The following is an 11,848-nucleotide window of genomic DNA, read 5'->3' on the forward strand; positions in this document are numbered from 1 at the left end:
AGGAGAAAATACTAAGGTTATGGGGACGATCAGCTTTTTATTTTTCAGCAACAAACTCCAACTTTGGGAGTTTGTTTCTGAAAAACAAAAAGGTTTGATACACACCAAACTTTCCGCACCATGGCTGCATCTCCTGTGAATGAGATCACCACCGGACCAGCAGTGAACTCAGAATATTAAGGACGTCTGTCGATCAGGGTGGTGGATGTAATGCCCACTACCACCCTGACTGAGTAAAGAACTCCATGGGCTAAATCAGCCCTAAAGTGTAATATGAAGATAAAGTTGCGTAATGGGCTGTAATCATAAGAGGTTTAAGGGTCTTGATGTACGGTGGCAGGTGGTAATTTAAACTAGTCAGGTTGTCTAGGGATCCATTGAAATTGATAGGTGATAATATAAGATCCAGTGAATGGAAAACATAAATTTACACATTCCTCCCCCAAACCTCGAAAGTTGCCCAATGTTTACACTAGACATATTTCTCTCCTACTTGGCACATTGTTACTCCCATTCTTTTCCCTTTTTCTTCTACATTCCACTGCTAGAACTATACCTGCAGTGCCCCATTCATTCACCTCACTTCTGATGTGTAAATGCTTCTCTTGCATTCCCCCTACCAATTTAGACACCCCATGTGCACTAAAAATAGCCACAAAATGCACAGTTGGAAAATATGTGTTAACTAGTACACCCAACAATCCTTCCAACAAACCTGCCATTATAGGCCTTCTCTCTCGAAGCATCTCTCTCCTTTGCCCAACTTTCCAAAAAACATTTCCCATTTCAGTAGCCAAAAGTTAATAACCCCAAAAATATTTGCAATAAAAGTATTTGCTAGGCAATTTGGCTGCTATGTTTAAAAGTGATAAACACTTTTCTAATGTGTTCATGATAAAATGCACCACTTCCTCTCACCTGTGAACTATAGCAACTTCCGTATTTATACACTTAGCTGCCCCTGTTGCCAAAAACTCAGGCCAAGCTTGCCTGTAAATGCTTCTAGTTAATAAACCCAGTGATTCATCAAGTAACTGCAATACTAAGCCTCCTGAGGCACCATTGTCTTCCGTGCATTTACTATTGGCACCAGCCTTGGAATCTCTGCCCCTGTGAACAAAATAAAGCATCAACTACATTATTTTCACACTCAAACTCAATAAACAATATTATGCTGCAAGAAAATCGGTATAAATCTTTGTAATCTTTTTGCTTTGTGTCTGTTGATCAATACCACCACTGTCCTGATGTCCACATTGAAAGTGACTCTTTTGTTATCCAGTGAGTACCCCCACAAAATCAGCATAATTAACAGTAGAAAGAACTCCAGGAATGCAATGATCCTCCCTTCCTCACATCGTCTCAGCAGCCATACCTCTGATTATCAGCTGCCCTTCCAAGAAAGACCAAAACCATCAGCCCCAGCTACATCCAAAGACATTTGTCTGCCAAAGTTACTCATCTTCATCTGACCACAGCATCACCTCATTGTAATGTCTAGAAAAACTAATTAATCTGATCTTTTCTTCAAACTGTACACGTTCGAACTGTAACCCCAGGTGAAAGGCCAAATTTATTTTACATTTTGCTAGACCCTACACCACATGTACTCACCAATGCCATAGCCACATCAGCTGATGCCAGCTCAATAATGGTGTGTTCCTTCTCTATGAAGTAATTCACAGAATATCCCTTTGCCCACACAAATGGGCTGGGGAAATCATCAAGTCATTCACCGGCCAATAGTAAAAAAGATCAACCTTCCTTCCTTCCAAAGCATCTTCATGTAATTTGTTCCAGAATATTTGCAGCTGCTTCTTACCTAACTTCAAATTTTCTGCAAAGCTTATCCCCTTCCGTCCCTGATAACCCATCTAAAACCCTGCTTGAAACTGTGCTCCAGCCACAATGACACCTCTCTATTTCAGTAAAATCACAGCCACTTCATAAAATTTAGTATATTAATTGGGGTAAAAGCCCTTTCCCCAAGTTGCTGCTGCCTCCATCCCCTTCCCTTATATCCTTGTCCTGGGCCTGGTATTTGTGTTTGGAACTGTGTAAGGGTGTGCTTTCCCCCGCATTTTGAACACTCATCTTTATATTAGCAAGGGTTGCTTCCACAAAAGCCCCTGTTGAAATCCCAACAAGCTCCTTAGTTAAGCAATTGTGCCTTTCCAATTACCCTCCACCCACATAGGCATGGTACATCCCAGAAAAGGATTGTACATTATTTTCAACTGGCTGAATGCACTGCTGTTGCTGGCCATGTAGTGGTCAGCAATCATCTGTACCCGCAGTTTGTTTGTCCACCTCCCCACAAGGTTTTTCTGGGTTAGTTGCAAGCTGTGCTTTGAATTACTCATTATATTTTAACCAAAAAGGCCCCAAACATCCATTTGCACCCTTCTAATGATCCCAATATAAACAGTTACTGCCTTTTCTGGATATTTATCACAATACACACTAGCATATATCAGAAAAGCAGATGCCCAAGCTTTAAATAATGGGCACTCTTGGTCTTCTCACTAGCTCCCAATCTTCCTCCTGCGATCTGTCTTTTGCATGTACCTCCCCATGTAACAGCTTAAATAGGTCCATAAATGCTTCTTTTCTTATTTTCACCCTTGTTACCTCAAATAAGTGTGTCTGTAAAGATATGGGCACCTCCATGTATGGCCACCTCTTTCTGTGTGTCTTTGTTGTCTGCTTTCGCAGCTTGTATACCTGTTTCTTACATGTCAATCTGACACAGTTATCCATGTGGGGTACCCCGACCTTTTCACCTTCCTTCTTACCTACATTTTCTTTGAGCCCATCAGTGTCCACTGCATTGTGACAACTTATCTCTTTTTCCCCTTTTTTGTGTGCACCGCAATTCCTCATCTACCCCAATGACAATTGATTCTGTCTCTTTGTCTGTGTACCTCATTGTGCCTGCTCCTCATACTGCCAAACAGCCCGACCACTGTCACATGCCTAGTTGTAATCTTGGACCCTATTTCAGTGGCACCCTTTGCCTCCACCCATCCTCCATTTCATGCCGTGGGGCTAGACATCCATCAATTGTGCTCCGAAAATTCAGTCTACACCGTACCCTCTGCACTAGTCCCCGGACAGGTACCGTCCCCAAGGCCACAATTGTTGGAACTGGCCCTTTTTGCAGGGTCATCCCCAAACTTTTTGCCTCCTTTCTCCTATTTTTTCTGACCTGTTTTTGTCGGCTTTAGGACTCTGGGCACTTTAGCACTGCTAATAGGTGATAAAGTGCATTTGCTCTCTGTGTAAATTGTGATTCTGATTGGTTTTCCCTGTTTGGCACACTTGATTTACTGGTAAGTCCCTAGTATAGTGCACTAGAGGTGCCCAGGGCCTGTACATCAAATGCTACTAGTGGTCCTACAGCACCGATTGTGCCCCCCAGATTAGTAGGCCTGTAAACATGCCTCAGACCTGCCACTGCAGTGTCTGTGTTTGCAGTTTTTTATTGCCAGTTCCACCTGGCAAGTGTACCTACTTGCCAGGCCCAATCCTTAGTATTTATAAGGCACCCCTAAGGTGGATTCTAGGTAGGCCCTTGGGCAGGATGCATTTTGTTTAAAAGGCTGGACATTTACTGGTATGTTTTACATGTCTTGATAGTGAAATACTTTCACTATTTAAGGTCTGTCTCTCTCACAGGTTAACATGAGCCTTTAAATATCTTTTAAGTGCAGTTTCCCATTGGGGGCAGATGGAGATGTGGAGTTTGGGGTCTCTGAACTCATAATTTAAGAATACTTCTTTTGGTAAAGTTGGTTTTTAGATTGCCTGTTTGAAAATGCCACTTTTAGATAGTGGGCATTTTCTTGCTTAACCATTCTGTGCCTCTGCTTGGCTGCTGAATCCATTTCTGGGTTAGATTGACAGTTGGGCTGTTTGTGAATTCACTCTAGACAGTAACACAAAGGGAGCTAAGGTGTGTCCCGGAGGGAGGAGCTGACATCTGCACTTGAAAGGGCTGTACCTGACCGCACTCAATATAGTCTCCAACACACTAGAGTGTGGCTGGGGCAGGGCAAGGAAGAGGCAGAGTCATGTGCAGTACCAAGACTTTCCTTTGACGTTCGCCTACATGAAAGGCAGAAATTAGTATAAATATTGGACTGCTGACCCCACAACTGTAGATTACTTCTGGATCAAGAGGAACCTCTGCCAAGGAGAAGGGAATGATGCTTGAGGAGGACCTGCCAGTATGCCTGTTACTTTGCTGTGCTGGCCTTCTGCTGCTGCTTCTGCCTTGGGAGTGAAAGGACTGGACTTTGCTTTCTGAAATTCTGCTTCTGAAGTTTCTCCAAGGGCTTAGACTGAGCTTGTTCCGTGTTATGAAGTCTCAAGGCCATGAAAGACTTCATTTGCCAGCACCTTTGCTGTCTTACTGTGGTCCCTGATCTGCCAAGTGGTGCCACATGTAGTCCCTGGGCCCTTGAAAGGAGGAGTTGGTAAACCCAAGGTGGAAATCCACGCACCGACGCAGCACCTGCATCCCGTCTGTAAAATTGGCACAGCATTTTCCTCGTTGCAGCAGAAATTGACACATTGTCTGCTCAGTGCAGATTCATTGTTGCCTTGTGTCCCTATTTTCCACATATTATCCCTGGGTGTCAAAATCTACAGCATCACCTCACGAACCCGAGGCTGCGGACCCGGAAATCAACACATCAGTCTCCTGAGGGAAAAACATTGATGTATCGCCTACCGGGTGGGAAAAGAATCGAGCCACTGCCTCACTTGCGAGCAAGGAATCAATGCATCACTTTCTTTTCAGATGCATCACCTCGCCTGTGACTTTGTTTTTTGTCACTCACAAGGTACTTTGTGTTAAAACAACAAATCAATTAATTTCTATGGATTAATACCTTTTTCAATTTAAAAATGTATATTTTTTATGTGTAGGTTGGATTTTTGTTGTTCTGGTCTTGTTTGATTTAGATAAATATTGGCTAATTTTTTTAATTGGTGTGGTGTCTTCACTGTGTTACTCTGTGTGGTTGTACAAACACTTTACACATTGCCTCTGAGATAAGCCTGACTACTTGTGCCAAGCTATCAAGGGGGTGAGCAGGGGTTATCTAAGCTGTTTATCTCCCTTACCCTGACAAGATTGAGGGTCCCTCCATTGACAGGGTGTGAACTTACTGCCAACTAGAGACCCCATTCCATCATATCTGTTCCAATCCTTCATACATGGCAGCGTTTACCCTTTTTGCTACACTGGGACACCCTGTCTCTGTGAGGTCAATTACTCCCCTTCTTGCTCCTATTATGCTTCCCTTCTTCTCCTCTGTATCACAAAAACTTGGCATTTTCTCTGCTCTGTCCCAAGCATTTGTCTTCCTTAACAGCCCCCTGTATCTCTGTTGGTACCCAATTAGTCTATTTTGTGATGCCACTCTTCCCATCTTCAAAACTAAGGAAGAGATGGGTAGGTCCACCATAAAATCAAAATATATGTTTGATGCATCGTACAGTCAGGGTGTTTTTATATGGATGCATTGAGTCAAACCCATAAAATCAGTTGAAGGTTTATTGTAATACACTTGAAAAACAAACAGCCGGCACGTGTTTTGCCCCCTGGGGTGTATATACCTGGGGCTTTCTCAAGGCTGAAAAGATGTAAAAAAGAAAGAAAGAATATTATATAATATAAAAGTGAATAAATTCAGGAAAAAGTCAAGGAAAACATATTTTGCAGGTGGTTACCCAAAACTCCCACGTCCAAAGTGCAGGAAAGAAAAGAGGGAGTGATTCAAAATTTCACCACAAGTGAAAAAATAGAGGATACAAAAAGTCAAAATAAAATCATTTGATTGAGATACAAAAATCGAGTGAGTGAATTGGTTGTAAGCAAGTGCTGGCAATTTAGTTTCTGTAGCCATTTAGGCAATATACGAAAATGACATAGATTATAAAGATTACACGAACCAGAAATCCCAAAAGTGTGAGTTAAAAAATATTCATTACTTAACGAAAAGAAAAGAGTACCTTCTACCTATATTTTATTCTCTGCATGCCGATGCAGTATTATGGATAGGAGAAAAGTTAACAGGTCTCTTCCCCTATATGTAGATCCAATTATGCCATACCTCTCCAAATGTTCAATGGAAAGTGTTCAGTTTGTGGTGTTATACAGGAGAACAAGGATCAATCTACACTGTTAAAATAATAAATAGTGATAACATAGCTTCAATTGTTCCAAGAAGGCAATAGAAAGATGTTCAAGTCAAATGAAACATACATTTAGTTTTTCACATGCATCCTCGTTATCCAATATTATCTCTCAGGCTAGTGCCTAACTGTAAGATTCAATGGTACAAGGGATTACTTCAGGCTGCCGATAGTCAAATAAAGTTAATTCCTACATCAGTGAAAGTAATTAGCACGTAGTGCAAGAATAATTTCTGTATCAGAGAGATTAATCCACATGTTACATCGACTTGGATGAGTTACATTAATACGATATGAGTCATGCACAAATCTTAAATGCAAAAATAGACACATTAATCAGAGGGCTTAGTCCATATTATTTAAAAAAAACAAATAATATTTTGAAGTAAACAACCGATTAAGTTGGCCAAATGTGAATCTAATGCCAATAAATCCCATAGGTACTGTGGGGACGCATTTGATTTAAAAGAATCATAACAGGTGGTCCCTTATAAGAGAAACAGATGTCATGACTATTGAACATGGAAAAGAACAGAAATGATTGCTAACCAATCAGAGAAAGGCTAATTGTTAATGGAAGGACAATTACGCATTATGCGTCTCGAGTTAAGCCTCGGAAAAAATAAATATTTAGTAAACGAACAATTACGCGTTACGCATCTTGGGGTAAGCCATATATACTTATATTGAGGTTTGCGCTGTTTGAGCCCAACATTCTTATATCAGCCATGGAAATAGATAAGTATAACCAAGGCTCCTTTAAAAAAAAAAAATGGTAGCATTGTCCTGGTCTCATCCTTGACCAGTCTGATTATCTTGAAGTGCACTATCATGAGCTTTTTCTTTGTGTTCAGATGCCCGCTGGTGGCCCACCCTCCCAAGCTCAGTCGTTCTTCCTTATGCCTTCCCACTATTGCTCTTGAACTAGCTGCTGGTTTCCCTGCAGGAAATAATCACTTCTGCAGGTCCTGTTCAGCGTACTTTCCACCACAGCTCCATGCTCGTCACCATCAGTTACATTTTTGGCTCCTGCGAAGATTACCAGTACTGGCATGGCTGCCCCCACTGACACTTCCATTTACTTTCATCAGTTTTGCTCTACCACAGGATGGAGAGAAAACCAATACCACACCACCCTGCTTTCCACCTTCTGCTTAAGCATGACCAGTCCCTCCCAAGCTTGGGCTAAAACACTCGGTTTGACAAGGTACTCTCTACCCATATTTCTAAAGATGCCCTTTGCCTCATTACCCACTATCGTTAGCATGTAATTGTGCCACTACCTATCAAAATACAAACACTAAAATCTTTCTGCTGCTCCTACTGCCCTCCCCTCAGCTCCCCCGGTCACTGTATGTCTAAGACAGTGATCACCAGCTTATTATGTGTCACTAACCTTTACCCTGTTCTCAAACTAGCCTATCTCCCCCTTGTCCGGAATGCCTGTCCTATTGTCCTGAAACATGTTGGGGGAGAAGTAATAAGGACTCATTCCAAGCCATCCTATGGCAGTGCTGTCAACTTTCATGCTGCACATGCCTGCTGCACTGCCACATTGTCATAACAAAATAAATAGGCAGGAAGTGGAGTCTTGGCTGGAACAGGTGTGTGGTGGTATGAAAATAAGAAAGAAGACTGGGCGGTGAGTAAATAAAAGAGGAGAACTGGCACCAAGACGCATCCTTTCCATCAACTAAACTTCCTGACCTGAGGGGATACTGAGAAATAAAAGCACATAGAAAAAAGTAAGAACAGCTAATAAATATAAGGAAAGTAAATAAAATACAAAACCATAGAGCACTTACTCAAGCTAAAATAACAAGATAAAAGAAGCAAGCATTTGTAATGCAATGGGTTTCGCATTTGCTCGAGTTAGAGCTGTTAGTGTTGTAAACTTCTTACCGGATTTTTCTTGCCGCATAAACTGAATATGAAAAGTAATACAATTTCACATAAGGGAGCCAATTTAAAGTGCCACGCCATGTGTGTGAAGGAAACTAATCTGAACAAGAAACCAGTTTCACCTTTGCATAGTAATAAAAAGAAAAATCAAGTGTGATTGCGCTGTATAAAACCTTGAATTTGGCAAGGAGGGCGTGGATAAATGTGGATAAACAATAGAAAGAAACTGGTAGTCATACAAAGCGCTCAATTACTGCCCAGCGAGATCGCACTGTGTACAAAATAAAAAGAAAAAGTAGTCCAGAAACCATACAGAAAACATGAAGCCTCGTACGTTTTCAGTAGTTTACCGGTGCACTCGAGGAGGGCTAAACACCGGAAAAGACACAACATATGCATGCGTTTCACAAATGTAATCAAGGGAATTTTAAAAGGCAAGGCCATGAACCATTGAAAGTGTCGGGCATGACATGGCATGGTTAAAAGCCCACAGAGAGATTACAACAGGAGTCAGAGTGCTTGTGTGCTCGACCCTAAAAAAACGATGTGGTGAGACGAAGATCCACACAATAACAGGGAAACTAAAGGGATGGAAACTAAAAATGGTAAAAGGCACCAACTGGGCAGAGTTAATGTACTTTTTTGTATTTGCACCATAGTTTACCCCACTTTTATGTCATTTTGACATTTTTTTAATATGGTTTTTAATCTTTGCAGATACATTCAAAGTTAAATTTGTTGAAGTCTGTTTCAGGTGGTTCTTATTAAGGTCCTTCATAATTTCCTTCTGGGTAAGTATTGAGAAGTTTTGCTGCTTCTCCACCTGTGTAAAGTTGCAAACTCGTGGAAGTAGCACCTATGAAAAATCTGTGCTCCATGAATCTGGCAAAACTTTAAAAAAATTGAAACAACAAAAGGGGCATTGCACTGCAGCTGGGATATTCCTTCTGCCTGCACTCTGCTTGGCAACCACCTACTATTGTTGTCCACTGGTGCAGCCTACTATAATTTTCATGATGCTGAAAGTCCTAGGGCAGACTCTATGGCAGTAGGGAAACATAATGGTGGTCTGCTGAACAACAACTGTTGTGTTTTTCCCCCTGTCTCACGGTGACAGTCTGGTTATGCACATCACTGCAGCCTGATGTTTCATTCACTTTGGGCTGGGCATCGAAGGGGTTGGGTGAGTAAAAGGATGTCACGCTTTAGAGAAGTCTGGGGACGTTGAATCTCTTTGTGGCATTTGCCTGCTACTCAAATTCACTTCTCCCACTTTTTTTCTTCCACCTTAGATTAAAGTATGTGCCGTGGTCCAGAGCTGGAGACGCACGGTCAGTGACAAGTCACTGACCCATCAAACACTCTGCCCTTATGGTTGTGGGCAGTGTAATGGGGCCACAGTGTTACTGTTCATGGGTGTTGCTTTGCATTTGCCCAAGGAAAGGTGCTGTTGGTCTACCATGATGCTGCAGGGTTACCACAATGATGATGATGAAGGTAGACATCCGAAATGTATTACCATCCAATTTGTTGGTAGGCTTTACCTCCCCAGTCACAACATAAACATATAGAGATGCCTTCGAAAGTTCAAAAAGAGATGTGTGGGCAAAATTGTGGTAACAGAAATAACATTCACAAGTTCCACTGCCAGTGCCAGTATCAATAATAAACCAAAACGTATAAAGAAAGCTTTTCTAAAATTAAAATGCATAGTAAGAGCTTTATAAATGGAATACTCCATGTAAGGCATTTGAAGCATCTGCTGTGTGGTATGATGGTGAGAAAACATGCTGCCAGTTCCATTACTTTAAATTTTAGCTAGACTCAAAGAATTTCTAGATCAATCATTTACATTTTTTCATAGGTTTCAGAGACAGTGTTGGATACATTAAATGTGTTTTAAATGCCTTCAGTTTAGAAGTCGTCTTGAGAGGTCCCTCAATTTGGAGAATACTCATTTATTGACCATATATTGAATTATACATTTCTGTCTATATCAAACCTTTATTCTTATCTAGTGGATGCAAACCTGATGGTTTAGCTCAATGGTCATCAAAAATAGTCACAGTGGTTTGGTACATCTGTTGACTCTGTTAGCTAAATTGCTTCAGATTACATATTTTCTAATAACACCTGCAAGACCCTTAATAAAGGAAAGTTTTGAACACCATGACATAATACAGAACAATACATATGTTTGTAACATGCCCAGCTCTAAAGGAAGTGCGGATTAAGATAATCCTGAAAATCTGTGATTTGGTACATCTGCAGTGAATCAGCTATCATTCTGTTTGATCATTCATCTGACGATGTACTGTTTTATATTATGACATATTGGCCACAAAATATTGGAAAGGCAACATTTGACTTATTAATGAGGCTGACTCACCTGAATGGAGGGGAGATCTGATCAAGGCATATGTATTAAAATACTAGACAACATAGTACAATGATGTTGGGAGCATCTCCACAATTACTCCTTTTGAAAATATGGAATTGTTCTTATTTTTTCCAGGCAATTCCATGTGAGGATAAATTGTATTGTCTTCTGTTTTTTAATGAAAATTATTCTATTATGTTTTACACTGTGAGTTGATGGCATAGTTTAAAAACAATTTAAATGGGAGCGGTTGGTGGGAGCCATTTTTGTCGTGCAAATATGTTCAGTGTTAATCTTAAGGGAAACCTTGTGCTCTCCTACAGTCAAAATGCTTTATTCTTTGAGCCCTTTTAGGCAAGAAACAATTTCAGCCTTCCCTGAATGGAACATCTTCTGTAAAATATAGTTATATGAGGAGCAGTACCCCCACAATTAACTATGGAATGCTTTTGCGTTATGACATCTTACCTTCAGTCTTGTTTCTTTTTCAGCTGATCAAGATTTCTAGGAGGCTTCAGAATCTCGAAGAGGAAAGAGCAGGTGGATACCAAAAAGAACTGTTGATGTACTTCGCTCTCTTAACAGCTTGTATCCTTAACACCCTGCTTTGGCTGAGAAAATAGCAGACTGCTTGCAGTACCCATCTCTGAGTGCAAGAGAAGTGGAAACAGGCTGTTATCCTCCACAGACGTGGAAAGCCACCATCCAGGGAGCTGTCTCATCACAAGATCTGTTTCTCTCTGCAGAGTTCTGCGGGTTCCCATGAGGTCTCCTGATATCCCGTTGGTCCAAATAAAAAGGATGATCTCTGCAGTCGATGTCCATTTAATGTGGAACAATCTGCACTCCTGACTCACGTTGTCTCCAACCATTCTAATATCATCACTTAGCAATTGTGCCAGGGTTTGGTATCATGTATACACACCAGCTAAAGACCAAAGAAAAGCTCAGATTGCATATTTGGACTTCAGTAGTAAAAAGTGTAGTAAACACAACCAGAGTTGAAGTTCATGACAATCAGGTTTGAAAATGTAGAGTGACTTAAGAATATGCTCATCTTCTGTTTTGTTTTTATGAATTATAAGACAAAATAAAGCCTTTATCCTATGTTTCTGATTGGCTGTTTCACTTAGGATTAGAATGTCCTGGCTCATCCTAATTTGAGTGTTCCATATTAGGTGGCCACCCAACATGTTTTTCTTTGGTGCCAGTTTGTCACGTGATTTTCATCTCCCAGGAGGTGGCAGCCATGAATCTCTTGGCAGGTACCCCATTTCTGTAATGAATCGCCCTGATGGTGATGTTTCGTAACTGCACTATTTAAAAAAAAAAATTCTCTTTTGTCGCAGCTCAAGGGTACAC

The 11,848-nt window shown here is 41.0% G+C and overlaps 1 protein-coding gene across 3 annotated transcripts in view; it reads left to right on the forward strand.

Moving 5' to 3' along the window:
* The window catches only part of LOC138265713 (mitochondrial fission factor-like), a 248,650-nt gene extending 237,055 nt beyond the window's left edge, over positions 1-11,595 (forward strand). For all 3 annotated transcript variants that reach the window (XM_069213669.1, XM_069213679.1, XM_069213689.1), the window contains one exon: positions 10,978-11,595. In XM_069213669.1, the coding sequence (XP_069069770.1) occupies positions 10,978-11,109 (132 nt within the window). In that variant the 3' untranslated portion in view covers positions 11,110-11,595. The remainder of the gene's footprint in view (positions 1-10,977) is intronic.
* The last annotated feature ends 253 nt before the right edge of the window (positions 11,596-11,848 follow it).

This window comes from Pleurodeles waltl, chromosome 2_1 (assembly GCF_031143425.1).
Source record: "Pleurodeles waltl isolate 20211129_DDA chromosome 2_1, aPleWal1.hap1.20221129, whole genome shotgun sequence".
Classification (NCBI taxonomy): Eukaryota; Metazoa; Chordata; class Amphibia; order Caudata; family Salamandridae; genus Pleurodeles; species Pleurodeles waltl.